General features: G+C 46.7%; 1 protein-coding gene across 6 annotated transcripts in view; it reads left to right on the top strand.

Annotated features, from left to right (window-relative positions):
* haus5 (HAUS augmin-like complex, subunit 5) overlaps positions 1–20,733 on the top strand; it is an 84,107-nt gene that overhangs the window by 49,677 nt on the left and 13,697 nt on the right. For 2 of the 6 annotated variants that reach the window (XM_060852603.1, XM_060852604.1), the window contains exons 3-14: positions 3,344–3,393; positions 4,136–4,227; positions 5,341–5,403; positions 6,010–6,042; positions 7,486–7,510; positions 7,917–8,037; positions 10,570–10,729; positions 10,871–10,952; positions 15,196–15,281; positions 15,855–15,912; positions 16,064–16,191; positions 17,750–17,828. In XM_060852603.1, the coding sequence (XP_060708586.1) occupies positions 3,344–3,393; positions 4,136–4,227; positions 5,341–5,403; positions 6,010–6,042; positions 7,486–7,510; positions 7,917–8,037; positions 10,570–10,729; positions 10,871–10,952; positions 15,196–15,281; positions 15,855–15,912; positions 16,064–16,191; positions 17,750–17,828 (977 nt within the window). Of the gene's footprint in view, positions 1–3,343; positions 3,394–3,527; positions 3,623–3,667; positions 3,753–4,135; positions 4,228–5,340; positions 5,404–6,009; positions 6,043–7,485; positions 7,511–7,916; positions 8,038–10,569; positions 10,730–10,870; positions 10,953–15,195; positions 15,282–15,854; positions 15,913–16,063; positions 16,192–17,749; positions 17,829–20,733 lie in introns of those variants that run through there. The other 4 variants (XM_060852605.1, XM_060852607.1, XM_060852608.1 and 1 more) reach the window with 3 other exon arrangements.

Genomic DNA, 20,733 nt, shown 5'->3' with positions numbered 1-20,733 from the left:
CTCTGGGGTGTAGTCCATCTGGTACAGGTGATTTATCCATCTTCAGGCCATTTAGTTTTTTTTTTAAGCACCTTCTCCTTGGTGATAGCCACCATACTCAGCTCTGCCCTCTCACATTTGAATTTTTTTGGATATTACTCATGTCTTCCACTGTGAAGACTGATGCAAAGTAGTTATTCAGTTCCTTAGCCATTCTTTGTTTCCCAATTCTATCTTTCTAAACATCATTTTCCAAAGACCCAATGTCCATTTTGCCTCTCTTTTCCCCGTTGTATATTTAAACTCTAACAGTCTTCCTTTATATTACTGGCTAGCTTACTCTCATATTTAATCTTCTCCCTCCTTATTTGCATTTTTTTTTGTTGCCTTCTGTTGGCTTAGTAAGCTTCCCAATCCTCGGGTTTCTGGCTACCCTTTGCCACACTACATTTTTTCTCTTTTGCTTTTCTTGACTTCCCTAGTCAGCCACGGTTGCCTTATCCTCCCTGTACCATGCTTCTTTTTCCTTGAGTTGAATCTCTGCTGTGTCTCCTGGCTTACTCCCAGAAACTCCCGCCATTGCTGTTTCATGGTCTTTCCTGCCAGTCAATTCTACCCAGCTCCTCCCTCATGCTTCTGTAATTGAGGAGAGATAATAATTACTGAAGGCGTTATTATTGAAGGCCAATGATATTATTGAAGGATGGAGATATTATTGAAGGATGGTGATATTATTGAAAGTGTTATTTTTTTTGTAGATATTTTTATTGAAATTTAACATTTTTGCAAATTTACAAAAATAAACAAAACTCTCAAATACAAACATTGATGTACAATTAAATCATATATACAATAGTCATAATTTAACAAAGAAAAGAGAAAGAAAGAAAACAAAAAAGAAAAAAAGAAACGAAAAAAGAAAGAAAAAAAAACTCAACTTTCTACTAATCTAACCTATAACTAACCAGAGTGTATACCTAAGTCTCTTACATGCTCGGAATGTATAAACATCAAATATAATAAAACCCGTATTCGCGCAGGATTCCTCTCCCAAGGGGCCCCGGAGCAGCCCGGTCTGAAATCTTCACTAAATAAAAGCCCTTGTTAGGATAGCCGAAATATCTGCATTTATATAATTCAAAAAGGGCTGCCATATTTTATAAAATAATTCAGTCTTTCGGTGCACCATATTTGTGAGGAAGTCAAGGGGGATATATTCCATAATTAATCTGTGCCAATTTGAAAGTCCAGGGGGGCCCTCAGCCACCCAGTTCACCAAAATATTTTTCCTTGCACAGAAAGAGAGAATAGAAAATAATCTCTTCCCATGCATATCCAGAGATGAGAGGTTCGAAAAGCCCAAAAGGAGAGATACAGGGTCCACCCTAATTTCCGTTCCTAAAATTTCTGTCAGGGTATTTGCCACTTTAGTCCAGTATCTGCGGATTTTCTGACAAGTCCACAGACAATGTACAAGAGTACCCACCTCTATTTTGCATTTGGGACACATTGGAGATGCTCCTGCCTTAAATTTTGCCAGTCGAGCCGGAGCTATATGGGCCCTATGAAGTATCTTTAGTTGGATAGCCTGAGTTCTGTTACAGATAGCAATTCTTCTAGCATTTTCCCAAATGTCATTCCACATATCCTCAGAGATTTCTAGCCCCAAGTCCTGCTCCCATGTTTTAAGCAGGTCATCCATGTCTCCTGAGACTCCTTCATGTAGCAAATGGTATATAGTACTAACGGAGGATGCCCCCGCTGGTCGTAAGACATTACGTTCTCTGTCTGATTTATAAAGACTATCTATTAATGTAGTCTTCCTCTGTATATAATCTCGAACTTGGAAGTATCGAAAGAGATCCCCATTAGGTATTCCGAATTTCAGACGCAGCTGCTCAAAGGACATCAGGATCCCATCTTTAAATAGGTCCCCTAAGCATGAGATGCCCCTGGATCTCCAGAGTTTAAAGGTGGCATCTGTAATCCCCGGTTGGAATCCCCATGCGCCTACTATTGGTGCATGGGGGGATGTTTTATGTGAGTTACCCTCATTTTGCCGCATTATATTCCAGGCCTTAATTGTGTTTAATATTATGGGATTTTTACAGTGGTCTGTAATGATTTTCCTCTTATCTGAAAATAAAAGGTTAATAAGTGGGTATTTTACTTGGGAGGCTTCGATATCCAGCCAAATTGATTGTGGATCAGATGAAACCCAATCAGCTATGTAACTTAGTAGGGAACTTAACTGATATTTCCTAAAGTCTGGGAAGTCCAGTCCTCCCCTTGCCTGTGGAAGCTGTAGCTTCTTCAGCTTAATAAGGGGCCGTCTATGGTTCCAAATAAAGGAGCCCAACCAGCCATATAATTTACGTAGGGCTAGCCTTGGCAGCATCAGCGGGAGCATTCTCATAGGATATAAGAGACGGGGCAGAACATTCATTTTAATTAATGCTATTCTCCCTAGCCAGGAAATCGGAAGGTCTCTCCATCGCTGGAGGTCCTGCCTTATCCTTTCCATTAATTGTACAAAATTAGCCCTATACAGCTGATCAAATACTGGCGTGATAAAAATACCTAAATATAAGAAGCCCTCCAGGGACCAACGGAAGGGAAAAGGGGATCCGTCCATTAAGTGGGGTATCATAGCCAGACCACCCATTGGCATGGCTTCCGATTTTGAAAAATTAATTTTATAGCCTGAGAATGCACTAAATGTATTAATAACTTGAATTAGACGAGGCACTGACATTAAAGGATTACTGAGGAATAAGAGAACGTCATCTGCATAGAGGGTAATTTTGTGTTTACCTGTACCAATCCTCGGGGCCGTTATATTAGGATCAGTCCGGATGGCTTCTGCTAATGGTTCGATTATCAGTGTAAACAACAATGGTGAGAGAGGACATCCTTGACGGCAGCCCCTACCCACATTGAAGCCATCCGATCTTAACCCATTAGTAATAACAGCTGCTTTGGGGTCATTATACAATGTTGAAACCCATTTGGTAAACACCTGTCCAACGCCAAACCTTTCCAATGTGTAAAATAAATGTGACCATTCAACCCTATCAAATGCCTTTTCCGCATCCAATGAAATTACTACTCCTGGTATCTTTCCCTGATGACAGGCTTGGATCATATTCAAGACCCTTCTGATATTATTGGATGATCTGCGGCCCTTAATAAATCCCGTCTGGTCCTCCTTTATAATATATGGCAGTACCCTTTCTAGTCTTAGTGCTAACATTTTTGAGAGAATTTTAAAGTCTACATTTAGTAAGGATATTGGTCTGTAAGATGCACAATCTTCTGGGTCTTTTCCTTTTTTGAGGATAAGAGAAATATTTGCTTCTTTCAGCGTGGGCGGGAGACAGACCTGACTATGCGGAAAGTGTTATTATTGAAGAGGTATGATAATTATTGAATGGGCTATTATTAAAGAGAGATGATTATTGAAGGGGTTATTATTGAAAGATGGTGATTTTATTGCAGGGACTATTATTGAAAGATGGTAATATGACTTTTATTCATGTCTGGAACAGCTTTAGCAGCTCAGTTGACGCTTCGGTCACGTGCTCCTTCTCTTGGCGGTTTCTTTTTGATCCGTTGCTCTGACCGGGATTTGAAAATCTGAAAGGTGCGCGTGCGCGGGGGGGGGGGCTGGAACCGGCCGCCGGCCGGAGGTCTGCGCGTGCGCGGGAGACGCGTGAGTGACGCCGCCCTGCGTCCCGTCTCACCGAGGAAGGCGGGAAACGGCGGAGGAGGAGGTGAATGTGGAGAAAAGATGGGGGGAAGGAAGGGGGGGAAGAAAGTAGGGAAAGGGGGAAGCCAAGGCCAGAAAGATTGGGGGGTGGGGAGAGAGAGAATGGAATTGTGGGTAAGGGGCAATGAGCAAAGGAGGAATAAGTAGGGACTAAGCGTATGAATGATAAGGAAGAGAGCTGGGAGGATAGGGTTACAGACATTGGAGTAAACATCAGGAAATTCAGCTGCTTTGGGATGTTGACAGTGTGTTACAGGGTTACAGGGCTAGGGCTAGGACTAGGACTAGGGATAGGGATGTGTCAAGTATGACATAAGGAAAATAGAGTTGTGGCATCTGTCCAAATGATTGACTCTGCTGAACATTTTAATCTGCTTTATTTCCCAGGTCATGGAGGACGTGGCCATGAAGCTGAAGGAATGGGCAGTCGAGATGGGAGTCCCTGACCAGAACATGCCCACTGACGCTGGATTCCGAAAGTGAGGAGAGTGCATACCCTGCGTCTTGGCTGACTGTGCAGTCCTGCCCAATGTTTGCCTATGATGCGAGTACCAAAATGTGCTGATGATCAGGAAAGAACAGGACAGACCCGTGGGCTGCGTTCTCTACCAAAAAGGAGGCTGAGGAGTGGCCTGATCCAAGTTGTAAAATTAGGCAATCATTTGGATGTGGAGAAGGTGTTTTGACTTATTGGTAGGAGACCAGAACGAGCGAGCAGTGATAGAAGACAGTCCCTAATAAATCCAATGGAAAATTCAGGAGAAACATATTCCTCCAGACAGTGAGGGAGAATGTGAAACTTATGCCCACAGGGAGTGGTGGCAGTAATTTGAGTTGAGGGCTAAATTCAGGACTGCAGCCATTTTGTGGTGTTTTGCCTTTCTGAAAAAGAGATGCTTTACTGAAGATTTACATTGTGTACTTGTCAAGGTATTCCCCAAAACAGCAAATTTCGAAGGCCAGGGTACAAAATGAGCGGGTCATAGAGATGTGCAGCACAGAAACAGACCTTTCGGTCCAATTCGTTCATGCTGACCAGATAGTCTAACCTCATGTAGTTTTGTTTACCAGCACTTGGCCCATACCATTCCCCACTTCCTCTGGCAGCTCATTCCATACACACATCACACTCTGCGTGAAAGATTGCCTTTTGAGTCTCTTTTATATCTGTGTTTGAAGTTTATAATTCTTGTGTTGGTCCTGATGAGAAACATTGATGACGTTGATAAAACTGAGAACGTTGGATGTGGAGATCTGAAACAAAACAGAAATTGCTGGACAGTATTCGTGGAGAGAAAGCATAGTCTCAGGTGCAGTGACCCTTCTAGACTGTTCTGTCCATTCACAGTTTGAAGAAGCACCTTAGGATTCAAAGTGTTAACTCTGCTTTCTCTTCATATGTCTGCCAGACCCGCTGAGTTTCTCCAGTTTGTAGACTTGATAACATGTCTTCTTCAGCAACGTTTCTCTTCTATATTTTGAATCTGAAGAAGATGTGTTTCACAGACATGTATAAATGACTTTTTTTTTGCAAATCTTCAGAGTGAAATTCTCTTATTTGTTCATTTTCTGTTTTGTGTTTTTTCTTCCAGACTCTGTGCTGGTCAGAGTCAAGACATCTGGGAATATGTCACTCGCTACATCAAGCGGAAAGAGTAAGTGACTGCACACTGCTGTCGTGTTGGTACCTTGTCAAGGACATAGGCCAGAGAAACTGATGGTTTCCCAGGATGTCATGTTCAAGCAACGCTGATATTTGAGACTTGGGGAAGAGGCGTTCACCGTCTTGTGACTTACCCATAGAGGGTTACAAACCATTGCCCAAATGTAGTTGTTGCTGAAGGAAGTTTGTCTGAAGTCTGGACACAGCAATCTCCCTCAAATTCCAGTAAATAATGACCAGATTGTGTTAGTTTTAATGTTGCTGATGAGATGAAAATTGGACACCAGGAGGAAGTCCCTCACTGCTTTTCCTCACCACAGTTGCTCTGATAATTATGGAGTTGACCTGAGCTTGGAGACAGTATAATGCTTCGCGAAGGGACAATGCTTCAAGGAGTTGTTCAAGAGGAGGCACATCTGAAAGCGCAGCGCTTCCTTGGCCCTGAGAGCGTGGCGCTCCCTCGACCCTGATCCCCTCAGAGTGCGGCCTATTAAATTGGCCGAATTGCAGGGTGTCTGATGCCTGTTGTCAGACATGTTTAGTTACAGTTAAACCTCCAGTGGTCGCCTGGCTCACTTCATCCATTTCTCTCTTTCAGGGTAGTGAGAGAGATCAAGGGGAATCTGGAATGGTATCCTTTAAGCTGTTGGCAGTAATTTATACTGGGAGACCATGCTCTGGGTTATAATAGTCACACTGGGGAGATTGACTTGATTTGCCTGAGTTTCACAATCAGAAATGTCTTTAGATGATGAGACCGAAACAATAATCGAAGGATTGTTAAAGTTTGGAGCTGTGGGCAACCGAAGGCATGCTGCCAATGGTAGACTGATGGGAATTGGGGGATTCTGGAGAAGTTGGAATTTGAGATGCGCAGATCACTCAGATAGGGAGTGATGCAGGGGCCAGAGGAGGCTGCAGGGTTTGGGAGGCATGGAGGGCCGGAGGAGGTTGCAGAGGGAGGGAGGCGTGGAGGGGCCGGAGGAGGTTGCAGAGGGAGGGAGGGGCCGGAGGAGGTTGCAGAGGGAGGGTGGGAGGCGTGGAGGGGCCGGAGGAGGTTGCGGTGGGAGGGAGGGAGGCGTGGAGGGGCCGGAGGAGGTTGCGGAGGGAGGGTGGGAGGCGTGGAGGGGCCGGAGGAGGTTGCGGAGGGAGGGTGGGAGGCGTGGAGGGGCCGGAGGAGGTTGCGGAGGGAGGGTGGGAGGCGTGGAGGGGCCGGAGGAGGTTGCGGAGGGAGGGTGGGAGGCGTGGAGGGGCCGGAGGAGGTTGCGGAGGAAGGGTGGGAGGCGAGGAGGTTGCGGAGGGAGGGTGGGAGGCGTGGAGGGGCCGGAGGAGGGTGGGAGGCGTGGAGGGGCCGGAGGAGGGTGGGAGGCGTGGAGGGGCCGGAGGAGGTTGCGGAGGGAGGCGTGGAGGGGCCGGAGGAGGTTGCGGAGGGAGGGTGGGAGGCGTGGAGGGGCCGGAGGAGGTTGCGGAGGGAGGGTGGGAGGCGTGGAGGGGCCGGAGGAGGTTGCGGAGGGAGGGTGGGAGGCGTGGAGGGGCCGGAGGAGGTTGCGGAGGGAGGGAGGGAGGCGTGGAGGGGCCGGAGGAGGTTGCGGAGGGAGGGAGGGAGGCGTGGAGGGGCCGGAGGAGGTTGCGGAGGGAGGGAGGCGTGGAGGGGCCGGAGGAGGTTGCGGAGGGAGGGAGGGAGGGAGGCGTGGAGGGGCCGGAGGAGGTTGCAGAGGGAGGGAGGGAGGCGTGGAGGGGCCGGAGGAGGTTGCAGAGGGAGGGAGGCATGGAGGGGCCGGAGGAGGTTGCGGAGGGAGGGAGGCGTGGAGGGGCCGGAGGAGGTTGCAGAGGGAGGGAGGGAGGCGTGGAGGGGCCGGAGGAGGTTGCAGAGGGAGGGAGGGAGGCGTGGAGGGGCCGGAGGAGGTTGCGGAGGGTGGGAGGCGTGGAGGGGCCGGTGGAGGTTGCAGAGGGAGGGAGGGAGGCGTGGAGGGGCCGGAGGAGGTTGCAGAGGGAGGGAGGCGTGGAGTAAGGAGCCATATGATTGGTTATTTCCTTGCAGTGACGTTGAGACTTTCCTTGACTGTTTGCTCAGGAACCGATGGGTAAAAGGCTCTGAGGTAAGTGATGTGAAGAGGAAGAGGTATATTAGGATGTCTTTCTATCCGGTTTAAAAAGTAAATTTATCGTGTGATTCCAGGCAGAGACAGCACAGGGTTCAATCCCGAGTAAAGTTGCCTTTATACTGTCCCCATCAAACACTCCCGGGACAGGGTCAGCATGGGTTAGGTACAACTGAAAGCCCCCTTTACGTTGTCTCTATGAAATTCACCCAGGGCAGGACAGTACAAGTTTAGATGCATAGTAAAGCTGTGTCTACTCTGTCCCCATCATGAAAACATGAATCTGTTTTCAGTCTTGCATTGTGATCAGCATGTGCAGGATAGACACAGTTTGCATTTAGCTCTCGTTGCCTGTTGGTAGGATGATTGAATCTTACACGGTGTGTTTCTGTTCCACTCCCAGGCTCCATTGTCTGACAAGGAGCAGAAGAAAAGGAGGAAGCTGCTGGAACAGCTTGTATCTCTGCAGACTGATCTCCAGCAATTGGACGAAAGCTCAGAGCACGAGCAGCAAGAGATTGATGGTGAGCTGTCAGACCCTGTCAGATTCAGTCTGTTACTCCAGCCTGGCCCACTCTTCCCTCAGCCCTTTGAACAGTCACAGACGTACAGCACAGAAACTGACATTTTGGTCTAACTCGTCCATGCCGACCAGACATCCGAAACTGATCTCATCTATTAGCCAGCATTTGGCACATATCACTCCAAACATCATTCATGTACCTTTTTTAAGTGCTGTTGTACCACCTCTGGCAGCTCATTTCTCACACGCACAACCCTCTGTATGAAAACATTGCCCCATAAGTCCCTTTTAAATCTTTCTCCGTTTCAATTTAAATCCATGGCCTCTAGATTTGGATTTACCTACACTGGGGGGAAAAAAATACCTTGTCTATTTACCTTTTCCTTTTCCATGCTCCTCATGATTTTGTAAACCTCTATAGAGCCCTGCTCAGCCTCTGAAGTTCCAGGGAAAATAGCCCCAGCCTATTCAGCCTCTCCCTACAGCTCAAACCTTCCAACACTGGCAACATCCTTGTAAATGTTTTCTGAACCAATTCAAGTTTCACAACATCCTTCTGCTAGTAGAGAGACCAGAATTGAATGCAGTATTCTAAAAGTGGCCTAACCAGTGTCCCGTACAGCCACAACGTGATCTCCCAACTTGCTATACTCAATGCACTGACCATAAAAAGGTAAACATACCAGACACCGCCTACATTATACGATCTAACTGTGACTCCACTTTAAGGAACTTGTGCCATATTCCCCCTTCATTAGTGGGATGTGATGATATTGAAAGGCAAGGCAGGCTAGAAGGACCAAATGGTCTATTCCGGGTTCAAGATGGGTTGTTTTTCAGACTGGAGGCCTGTATTCAGTGGAGTGCCACAAGGATTGGTGCTGGGTCCTCTACTTTTTGTCATTTACATAAATGAGCATAAGAGGTACAGTTAGTAAGTTTGCAGATTACACCAAAATTGGAGGTGTAGTGGACAGCGAAGAAGGTTACGTCTGATTATAACAGGATCTTGATCAGATGGCCCAATGGACTGAGAAGTGGCAGATGGAGTTTAATTCGGATAAATGTGAGGTGCTGCATTTTGGGAAAGCAAATCTTAGCAGGACTTATACACTTAATGGTAAGCTCCTAGGGAGTGTTGCTGAACAAAGAAACCTTGGAGTGCAGGTTCATAGCTCCTTGAAAGTGGAGTTGCAGGTAGATAGGATAGTGAAGAAGGCGTTTGGTATGCTTTCCTTTATTGGTCAGAGTATTGAGTACAGGAGTTGGGAGGTCATGTTGCGGCTGTACAGGACATTGGTTAGGTCACTGTTGGAATATTGTGTGCAATTCTGGTCTCCTTCCTATCGGAAAGATGTTGTGAAACTTGAAAGGGTTCAGAAAAGATTTCCAAGGATATTGTCAGGGTTGGAGGATCTGAGCTATAGGGAGAAGCTGAACAAGCTGTTTTCCCTGCAGCGTCGGAGGCTGAGGGATGACCTTTATAGAGGTTTACAAAATTTATGAGGGGCATGGATTAGTAGGGTAAGTAGGCAAAGTATTTTCCCTGGGGTCAGGGAGTCCAGAACTAGAGGGCATAGGTTTAGGGTGAGATGGGAAAGATATAAAAGAGACCTAAGGGGCAGCTTTTTCACGCAGAGGGTGGTATGTGTATGGAATGAGCTGCCAGAGGATGTGATGGAGGCTGTACAATTGCAACATTTAAGAGGCATTTGGATGGGTATATGAATAGAAAGGGTTTGGAGGGATCTGGGCCGGGTGCTGGCAGGTGGGACTAGATTGGGTTGGGATATCTGGTCGGCATAGATAGGTTGGACCGAAGGGTCTCTTTCCATGCTGTACATCTCTATGACTCTATAGACAGAAATATGTGCCAGATAGGGATAGGGAAGGTGTGGAGAAAGTGCAAGGCACTTTTTGTAGACTTGACTCCCAGGGAGTGCAGATAAATATCAGCAAGATAGACCAAGCCGAGGTCTTTTCACAAAAGAGTAGGGTGACTTGATTGAGCTGTTTTTAAAATGAGAGAGGGACTACAACTGTGGAGACTCAGAGGTGATGTTTTACATTTTTGGAGGCATGGACAGGGTGTGTTAGGAGACCAGAACAAGGGGCCATCGAGAGAAGACAATCTCTAACAAATCCAATTGGCAGTTCAGGTGAAATGTCTTCTCCTAGCGAGTTGGGAGGGCGGGGGGAGCTGCGTGGAGGAAATGTGGCACTTGCTCCCTTTTTGGGGGGTTGTGGTGAGGTGAGGGAGTTGTTCTTGCAGTGCGTGGTGTGTGGGGGGTGAGCTGCAGGACTCACTATCAAAATGTACAAGCTAAATTGTATTGATGTATAGAAACAGGGAAACTGGATAAACAGGTGCGAGAGAAACCAGTGGAAAGTGTGGGATGAAGAAAGGATTGGTCACAAGGCTGGTGTGAAGAAGCACCAGCTGAGGGGCTGAATGGTCTCTCAGTGTAGGGCACTTGTCAGTGGGCGTGGTCTCTCCCTTGGTGAATTTTCAGCCTGATTTGTTACTATGCAGAACAAATACTGAGGGAGACTTGCGAGAGGCTGCAGGATCTGAAACAGCGAAATATTTTGTTACAAGCGTTTCTGCAGCGTGCAGTAAACAGGAGGAAGACACTGGAGGAACAGAGCAAGAAGTTGCACGATCGGCTACATGTCTTCAGACAGATCGGCAGGTGAGGAAACCTACCGAGGGCGCATGGCGTGCTGTGGGAGGGCTGAGGGAGCGCTGTTGGAGATACCATGTTTGGCCTGATTTTGGAGTATCCCTTTGAAAACTTTACTGTTTCCTTACTTATTTCCCCTATCTGTTTCAGTAAAGCTGAGCAAGATGTGGGAGTTGACAGTACTATGGCTGGCAAGTTGTGGCATGGCAGTGGTTTGGAACCTGAGGTGCTGGTGAGTATCTGTGGGAGGATGGGCACCAAGGAACCTGTCCCTGCAGCTGAGTCCTGTTGTGTGTTCATGGAGGTGGTGCTCTGTTCACATTCCCCTTCTGGGGGAGAAGTGGAATTAATCATTTGAGACAGCCGGTTTGGGAAGTGGTGGGGTCATTGTACCTCCCTACCTATGCCAGAGGAGAGAGCGGGTAAGGGAGGGGGGTATCCTTCCTTTTAACCCACTGTTACCAACTCTCTAGACCTGAGAGGGGGGATATGCTGGGTGAAGCCCCATTACTACCAATAATAGTCCCACACAGATGGTCGTTTTGTTTAATCTGGACTGGGGATGCATTTGGCATCCCAGAAGAAAGCTGAGGGGTGGCCTCATCAAAGTTGTAAAATTAAGTAAGGGGCTTCCATCTGTATATCTACCAGATCACGTTTCAACTTATCGGTATTAGACCAGAACTAGGGAGCAGTGATAGAAGACAATCCGAGATGTGTAGCATGGAAATGAACCCTTCGGTCCAACTCCTCCATGCTGACCACAGCCTGATTTAATCTAGTCCCATTTGCCAGCACTTGGCCCATATCACTGTAAACTCTTTTCATGCATATACCCATCCAGATACCTTTTAAATGATGCGAGTGTACCAGCCTGCACCACTTCCTCGAGCAGCTCATTCCACACAAGCACCACCCTCTGCATGAAAATGATGCCCTTGGGTCCCTTATAATTCTTTCCCCTCTCACCCTAAACCTATGCCCTCTAGTTCTGGACACCGCACCCCAGGGAAAAGACCTTGTCTATTTACCCTATCCATGCCCATCATGATTTTATAAACCTCCTAAGGTCACCCCTCAGCTTCCGACACTCCAGGTAAAACAGCCCCAGCCTATCTGAGCCTGTTCAAGCTTCACACCATCCTTCCGATAGGAGGAAGCCCAGAATTGCACGCGATATTCCAACAGTGGCCTAACCAATGTCATTTACAGCCGCAACATGACCTCCCAACTCCTGTACTCAATGTATGATCAATAAAGGAAAACATACCAAATGCTTTTTTCATTATCCTGCCTACCTGTGACTCTACTTTCAAGGAACTATGAACCTGCACTCCAAGGTCTCTTTGTTCAGCAACACTCCCTAGGACCTTACTATTAAGTATATAAAGTCCTGTCTTGATTTACCTTTCCAAAATGCAGCATCTCGCATTTGTCGAAATTAAATTCCATCTGCCACTCCTCAGTCCATTGGTCCATCTGCTCAAGATCCCGTTGTATTCTTTGCTGTCCACCACACCTCCAGTTTTGGTGTCATCTGCGAACTTACTAACTATACCTCCTATGTTCTCATCAAAATCACTTATATAAATACCTCCTAACAAATCCCATCGGAGAATTCAGGGAAAACGTTTTCGCTCAGAGAGGGGAAGAATGTGGGACTCACTCCCGCAGGGAGTGGTGGAGGTGAATTGTGTAGAGAGCTGAATTCAGGGCCACAGACATTTTGTGGATTGTTTTTCTGAAAGAGGGAGATGTTTTGCTGGAGGTTTACATCGTGTGCTTGTCAGGGCGGTCACAAGAACAGCATATTTCCAGGGCTACGGTGTAAGTTGTTGTAAAACCGAGACCTGAGGGTATGGAGATCTGAAAGAGAAACAGAAATTGCTGGAGAGACCCAGCTGGTCTGGTAGCATCTGTGGAGAGAGAGCAGAGTTAACATTTCTGGTCCAGTCACCCTTCTTCAGGACCTCAAAGATGGAGATCCTTCGACCCATCTATCTGTGCTAGTCAGTTTTCTCTGCTTTTATATCCCTTTATGTTATGGACCAGACCAAACTCCCTCAAAATATTTCAAAGAGAAGGCCTGTACCCTAACTTTTACTTATTTAAAGGCAAATGTATTCATTTAATTGGTCAACTTGTTAGGCTTTAAGCAATACACACTTCATTCATAAACTGCAGTCAAAATGCAAACAAAAGAAAATTGGCACAACTTCAATTCTATTTAATTGCTTTAAGTATATTATTTAGCTATGAGTCAATTGTTCCAATATAGCAGTATCCCAGATATGCAGTTCGCCAAGGCAAATTCAGCAGAACAGATTGTCTCATGTGTTACCAGCAGCTCAGGAGAAAGGCTCAAGTTGCAGAACTCGCATTTTCCCTTCCTATGTTGTTGGTTCCAATATGTACAATGACCTCCTGCTGGGCCTCTCACCTTTTGAGAACACTCTGCACCGTCTCTGAGACATCCTTGATCGTGGCACCAGGGAAGTAACAGCCACAGCAGAGAGAGCTGTATCTAGCAGTTTCAAACTGCCAACCTCAGCAAAGCTGAAACCCTGCGTACGTGTGAACCTGACTTCACTCATTCGTGCTTCCTTCATCTCGTTTAAAAAAATAACCACAGAGCTCAAAGATGTGACCTGCTGCTTCTGAAGCAGTGATGTTGTCTCCAGGGTGATGATACCACTCTGCAATAGAAACGACGCAGAATAAATCTTAAAGGCACAGTATTGTACCAGTTGGTCCTTGGATGTATTCCCTCTTCCAGAATTGGACCAATTCTCTTCTGGATTGTTTGCAGCTTCTGTTGTCTTCTGTCAGGGAGTCACAGCAACTCCCTGTGCTTAGCTGGGATGTCCTCAACCAAGAATGGTGTCTATATTTTACAAAAACAAGCTTCCAATCTTGATGAGTAACTTGAACAAAGCTAGTTCGGCCACTCGGGTGAGTTTATAGGAGCAAATTATTGCACAGGCTGGAATCTGCATTGAAAACAACAAATCCTGGAAATTACAGCAGGACAGGCAGCATCTGTAGAGAGAGAGCAAGCTAACATTTCGGGGTCTAGACGTCTCTTCTTCAGAGCTGTAGTGAGGTGGGGAGGGGTTTGGAATGCTGGGAGAGAAAGGCTGTTGAATGTTCAGATTAAGTGATCGGAATGTGAGAGTGGCAGAATGATGGTGTGTCTAACTGCCAGACCGGAAAGAACACAGTCCCACGAGGGGTTGCGGGAGGGGACAGGGAATATGGTGACAGATTATAACAGGTAAAGCTTAAAAGAAAGAGAAGGGATGGCTTCACAATTTGAAGTTGTTGAATTCAATATTAAGTCACGACAACTTTCTGGACTTAATATTGAGGTCAAAGCCTTCAGTTTGTGAAGGCATTACCTTTCCTTTTAGCTTCACTTTTTTACATTGTTCTCTATGCCATCTGTCCCCCACCCCAGTGGGATTGCCTGTTTTCCAGTCAGACAGTTAGACACATCGTTGTTCTGCCATTCGCACTTTCTGATCACTTAATCTAAACCATCAACATCCTTTCCCCCTCAGGATTCTGACCTCCCCCCTCCTCAGCTCGCACACACACACACACACACACACACACACACACACACACACACACACACCATTATTGAGTGAATGCTGCTGCCAACACACTTCTTATGTCAGCTCTGATGAGGAGTCATCTCAACTTGAAATGTTAGCTTGCACTCTCTCCGTGGATGCTCTCTGACTCGCTGTAATCTCCAGTACGTTTGTTTTCAGGGTGAGCTTATAACCCAGTTTCCTTTAGCAGCACCTTGAGCAGTATGGGCAGACATGTGGCTGAGGCTTTAACTCTTAAGAAACAGGCGGTCCTCTTTTAGAGGCTAATGTTCTCCATGGAGCACAAGAAATTGGCGGAGACATCCGGTTGATTGCGGTGATTAAGTTAGTGACTGTCTCCCTTGTCGAAACCAAAAGAAAAGCTGTTCCCATTGGCTGATGGTAGGAACATGACCCAGGTTTAATGTTCTGGGTAGGAGGAGCAGAGACCAGGTTAGAACGGAAATATTTTTAATGCAGTGAGAGATAATGACATGGAGCGCATTGACCATGCGGAGGCTGGAGAAGGATTTCACAGAGAAATTGAGGAAAGATAAGCTTGCAAAACGACTTTCTCTGTACTCCCATTCCACAGGTTGGAATGACCGGATTTCGCTATAGAGGGCTAGTATAGACTTGATGGACAGATTAGACTCCTTCATTGCTGTAGTGACTCTGTTTTATAAAAATCAACGTTCTGGATTTGGAACCTGTGAAATATGTCTGTCTCTCTCACTTTCTGCCTTAAGTCCTCTGTGTCTGTCTGTTTCTCTCTCGCAATCTCCTTTTTGTTTCTGTCCTGCAAACTTGCACTCCCTCCCTGTTCCAGACTCTGTCTGTCTCATTCGCTCACTCTCTCTCCTATTCTCTTTCCCTCAGCAAGATGTTCGGGGAACGTGTTTCACGAGATTCCAGCTCCTGAAGTCATTATATGATGAACAGGAGAGTCCTCTTGGAGGCAGTGGGTAGGTAGCTTCTGTGCTTTATGCATTTGTGGGTCTTCTCTGTCTAGTGCTTGGCAGATCTTGAGCTGAGAATCCAGGTGAGGGAAGTGGCAGTCACCAATGGTGGAGTGATGGGAATCAGCAAGTGGCTGGGAGGTGGGTGAGAGGCAAGTATTCATGTGACATTGAGACTTCAGGGGCTGTAGGGAGTAGAAGAGCTGACAGAAGGAAGGAACAATGTAGGAGCTTGAAGAGGTGACAGGTGGCGAGGGGTGTCGGGGTTGTGGGAGGTGACGGCGATGGGGGCGGGAGTCAGGGCCGGGGGAGGTGACAACGATGGGGGTGGGTGACGGAGATGGGGATGGGAGTCGGGGCTGTGGGAGGTGAAGGAGTAGGGGACTGGGGTGGGGGAGACGACGGAGATGGGGGTGGGGGAGACGACGGAGATGGGGGTGGGGGAGACGACGGAGATGGGGGTGGGGGAGACGACGGAGATGGGGGTGGGGGAGGCGACGGAGATGGGGCCGGGAGTCGGGGACTGGCGAGGTGTTCTGTACCTCCTGTTCATTAAATGTATTTTTCCTTTGCTCACAGTGACAGGGGCTATGACCTGAGAAGTGACAGTTATCATCAATGGCTGAACCAGATAGAGGTGAGTGCCAATTCTCCTTGAGATATGGGGTCCCACACTCACCAGGGTATAGGGGCTGGAGGGGGCTGCTGAGATCAGGAGTGCTGTATACACAGACTTAGCAGTTTTGTCTGCTTTCATTTTAGCAACTTCAGCCTTTGTTTTTGTGCAGGGTGTTAATGCATCACACCCACCAATCCACATCCTGGCAGCAGTGCAGACTCTGGCAGCTGAGAATAAAGAGGAGCTCCTGGAACTCCAATCGAAAGTGGATGTGGGAAAGGACATGGAAGTCCTCAGGTAATCTTTGTTTGGCAGAACTCTTCCGGAGTGCAGGGAGCTTTACTCCGTGTCTAACCCGGTGCTGTCCCTATCCTGGGAGTGTTTGATTGGGAAGAGTGTAGAGGAGACAAAAAAAGCTTCAGATGCTGGAATCCAAGGGAGACGAGCAGGAGGCTGGAAGAACACAGCAAGCCAGGCAGCATCAGGGGGTGGAAAAGTCAATGTTTCATGTGTAACCCTTCAGGACTAGGAGTGGAGGTGAGGGGAGCTGCAGATAAAGGGGGGGTCTGAGGGAGAGGTTTGGGTGGGGAGACTGACAAGAGGGGTGAGATAAGTGAACACAGGTAGAGGGTACGGCCTGTTTGATAATGAGAGGAGTGAATGTGGTTGATGGCTGGAAGGTAGGGTCAGTAAGTGGAATGGAAGGGATGAAGAGAGGCTATAAAGGGAATTGTGGGATGGGAAGGAAGGTTATTTAAAATTGGAGAATTTGGGCTGTAGACTGCTCAGTATAGAAGAAGCTTTACTCTGTATCTAACCCTGTGCTGTCCCTGTCCTGGGAGTGTTGGTGGGTGCAGTGTGCAGGGAGCTTTACTTTGAATTTAAACAAGTAGAGGGACTTTTATTTTCAGCATAAGAGTAGAAAGCATTACTCTGTATCTACCCCCATGCATTCTCTGATCGGAGTGTTTGGGAATACTGTAATAGAAGCTTTACTCCAGTTTAACAGAGTAGTGGGAGTTTTGCTTCCTATTTAAGAGTGTAGGGATGCTAACTCTGTGCCTGACTCCGTACTGTCCTTGACCTTGAAGTGTTTTTTGTTGAGACAGTATTGAGGGTGTGTTTACTTTTTATTTCCATTTCGTGTAAAAGAGGAAAGGGCAATTTACTTTCAGTTTACATTTCGTTTAATAGAACAAAGAGAGCTGTGCCCTTTATCTCACCCTGAGCTGTCCCTGTCCTGGGTGTGTTTGTGAACAGTGTGAAAGGAGCTCTACTTTCACTTTAACAGAAAGAGGAGACTTTACTCCCAGTTGAAATAAGTAAATGAATATTTCTCTGTTTAAAATAGTGTTTGATGGAGACTCAGTGTTAAACAAAACATGTAGGGGAGTCTTTAGTTTTAAAGAGTAGAGGCAGTTTTATCTGTAGCTAAGCCTGTGCTGCACCTGGCATGGAAGTGTTTGTGGGGAAAATGTCAATGAAGGTTTATTTTCCATTCACTTGTGGTTTAAAAACATAGAGAGAGCTTTACTTTATTTTTTTTAAAAAGAAAAGAGAAGAGGCGCATTACTTTTGGTTTGAGAGAGGAGTATGAGCGTCACTGTATCTAGCCCTGTGCCATCCTTGGCCTGGGAATGTTTGTCCCCCTCCTCCCCATCAATGTAGAGGCAACTTTGCTTTCATTTTAAAGTTGACAGAGCTGGACTCTGTATCCTAACAGTGTTCCCTCTGGTTTGAGTCTCTGAGATGTGTGTGTGTGTGTGTTTACTGGAAGCTCTTTAATCTGACCGAGAGTTGTCTCTATGTTAATGATATGTCACTGCTGTGCCTGGCAATGGTGCTGTTTTTGCAGGTTCTCCTACAGTCGTTCCCACCTACAGGATGTCTCAGAGGCTCCTGCGGTTCTACGCTCTGTCAAGTCTTTACTTGAGGTTTGTACGATGTGAGAGATTAGCTTTTGAGTGGGAGTGTAAATGTTTGGTCAGAGTGAACATATTCCAAGCACAGGGAGAGCCAGCCTGAAACTATCCAGTAATGTCACACTGATCAGCACAAGTTCATCTTTGTGATGTACAGTTGGAAAACAGGCCATCCTGTTCCTTGCTTCTTCCCTGTGCGCTCTCCCGCAGCAGTGTTCCCCGCCTCCCCCCCAACACCTCTCTACTCATCTTCCCTCACTAGCATCTCCTTCTATTCCTTTCTTCCTTGTGCGTTTATACTTCTCCCTATTAATAAATTGACACGTTCCAAACCCCCTCCCTGTGGGAACAAGTGCACATCCTCCCTTCTCCCCTGTGGGAGCAAGCCCCACATTCCCCACCCCCAGCCTTCTGGGGACTCCTTCCTGAGTGCTGAAACTTTCATCTTTGGCCAAATTATGTTGGAATCAACAATTTGTCCAAGATAATATTCACTAAGTGTCAAAGATGCAAGCTGCAGCTGAAGTTTTATGCCGTATCAATTCTTCTCAGAGTCTGTCAATGTAAACTCTCCTCCTGACTCCCCAAGGCACAAGCCAGGACTGTGATTGTATACTCTCCACTTGTCTGTGTAGGTGTAACTCCAAAACAGTCAAGAAGCTTGACACCTTCCAGGACAAAGTAGACCACTTGATTGGCATTCCATACACAAGCATGTGCTCCCCCCACCACCAACACTCAGTGTGTACTATCTACAAGATGTCCTGCAGAAATTCACAGGTGGGCCACAGAAAGCAAACCCACGACAACTTCCATCTAGAAGGACGACCTATGGGAATACCACCACCTTTGAGATCCTCTTCAAGTGACTCACCATCCTGACTTGGAAATATATCACCGTTCCTTCACTGTCACTGAGTTAACATCCTGGAATTTCCTCCCTGAAGGCATTGTTGGTCAACCCACAGCAGGTGGACTGCAGCGGTTCAAGAAGACAGCCCATCACCAGCTTCTGAAAAGGCAATTAGAGTTGGAGAACAAATGCTGACCCAGCCACTGACAGCTGCGTCCCACAGTGAAATGAATGGAACAGTTCTTGATCATGTCAAAACGCCTTCAGTTTAACAAAACGTTGCTGTGCCTGCATTGGTTTTTGTTGTTGTTGCTTGACCAAATGATTGTGTTTCCTTTATTATTTCCTGGGATGTGGATGTCTGTGGCTGGACCAGCATTTATTGCTCATCCCTAGTTGTTCTGGAGAACGTTGGGGTGAACTGCCTCCTTGAACTGCAGCAGTCCTTGGATTGTCAGTGGATTCCTACTTGTTGTGACCATCAGTGTGACTACTTGATCACACAGTAGTCGCTGAAAGCTGACATCCTTCCTGAGACAGACTCCATCTCTGTGCAAAGTTGTTTTAGGGAGTCAGAGGGGAACTTGGAAGAGCTGGTCTTGCATAAGATCACCCCCTGACCCTCTGAGACACTGCCTTTACCCTTCTAGCTGGAAGTGTTCAGGAATATGCTGCCTCAGGAGACTTGGTAAATTGCTGCAGTGCATCTTGTAGATGGCTCACACTGTGACAGTGGTGAAGGGGGCGAATGAACATTGAACATAGAACGTTACAGTGCTATACAGGCCCTTCGGTATTTGATGTTGCACTGACCTGTAAAATTAATCTGATGTCCATCAGTTCCATTATTCATATGTATGTCTAATGCCCACTTAAATACCCTTAATGTCAGCGAGTCTACTACTACTGCAGTCAAGCCGTTCCACGCCTCTATTACTGAGGAAAGAAACTACCCCCTGATAACAGTCCTAAATCTATCGCCCATCAATTTAAAGTTATGTCCCCTCGTGTTAGCCTTCACCAGTGTCTTGTACAGCTGAAGCATGACCACATGGCTCTGAAACTCAATCCCCCTACCAATAAACGCCAACACACCATATGCCTTTTTAACAGCCCTATCAAACTGGGTGGCAACTTTCAGGGATTTATGCACCTGGACACTGAGGTCTCTCTGTTCATCTACACAGCCAAGAATTTTATCATTAGCCCAGTTCTCTGCATTCCTCTTACTACCTCCAAAGTGAATCACCTTGGTTTCCATATTAAACTCCATTTGCTACTTGGCAAAAGGTGAGGACTCTAGATGCTGGAAACCAGTGTCGAGATTAGAGTGGTGCTGGAAAAGCACAGCAGGTCAGGCAGCATCCAAGGAGCAGGAAAATCGATGTTTCAGGCAAAAGCCCTTCATCAGGAACTTTTCAGCCCAGCTCTGCATCTTATTTCTGTCTCTCTGTAACCCACAACATCCTTTGATACTATCCACAACTCTGCATACCTTGGTATCATCTGCAGATTTACTAACCCATCCTTCTACGCCCACATCCAGATCATGTATAAAAGTGACAAACAGCAGTGACCCCAAAACAGATCCTTGTGGCACACCACTGGTAACTGAGCTCCAGGATGAGCATTTCCCATCAACCACCACCCTCTGTCTTCTCTTAGCTAACCAATTTCTGATCCAAACCATTAAATCATCTTCAATCCTGAAACTCCGCATTTTGTGCAATAGCCTCCCGTGTGGAACCTTATCAAATGCCTTCCAGAGGTCCATAAACACCACATCAACTGCTTTACCTTCATCTACCTGTTTGGTCACCTCGAAGAACTCAAGAAGGTTAGTGAGCATGACCTACCCTTCACAAAACCGTGTTGACTATCCCTAATCAAATTATTCCATTCCAGATGATTGTAACACCTTACCTTCAACTGAAGTAAGGCTCACTGGTTTATAATTACCAGGGTTGTCCCGCCTTCCTTTCTTCAACAAGGGAACAACATTTGCTATCCTCCAGTCTTCTGGCACTACTCCTGTTGACAATGATGACAAAGATTGAAGCCAAT

Source organism: Hemiscyllium ocellatum, chromosome 38 (assembly GCF_020745735.1).
Source record: "Hemiscyllium ocellatum isolate sHemOce1 chromosome 38, sHemOce1.pat.X.cur, whole genome shotgun sequence".
Taxonomy (NCBI): domain Eukaryota; kingdom Metazoa; phylum Chordata; class Chondrichthyes; order Orectolobiformes; family Hemiscylliidae; genus Hemiscyllium; species Hemiscyllium ocellatum.
This window is presented reverse-complemented; position numbering and strand designations above follow the sequence as displayed.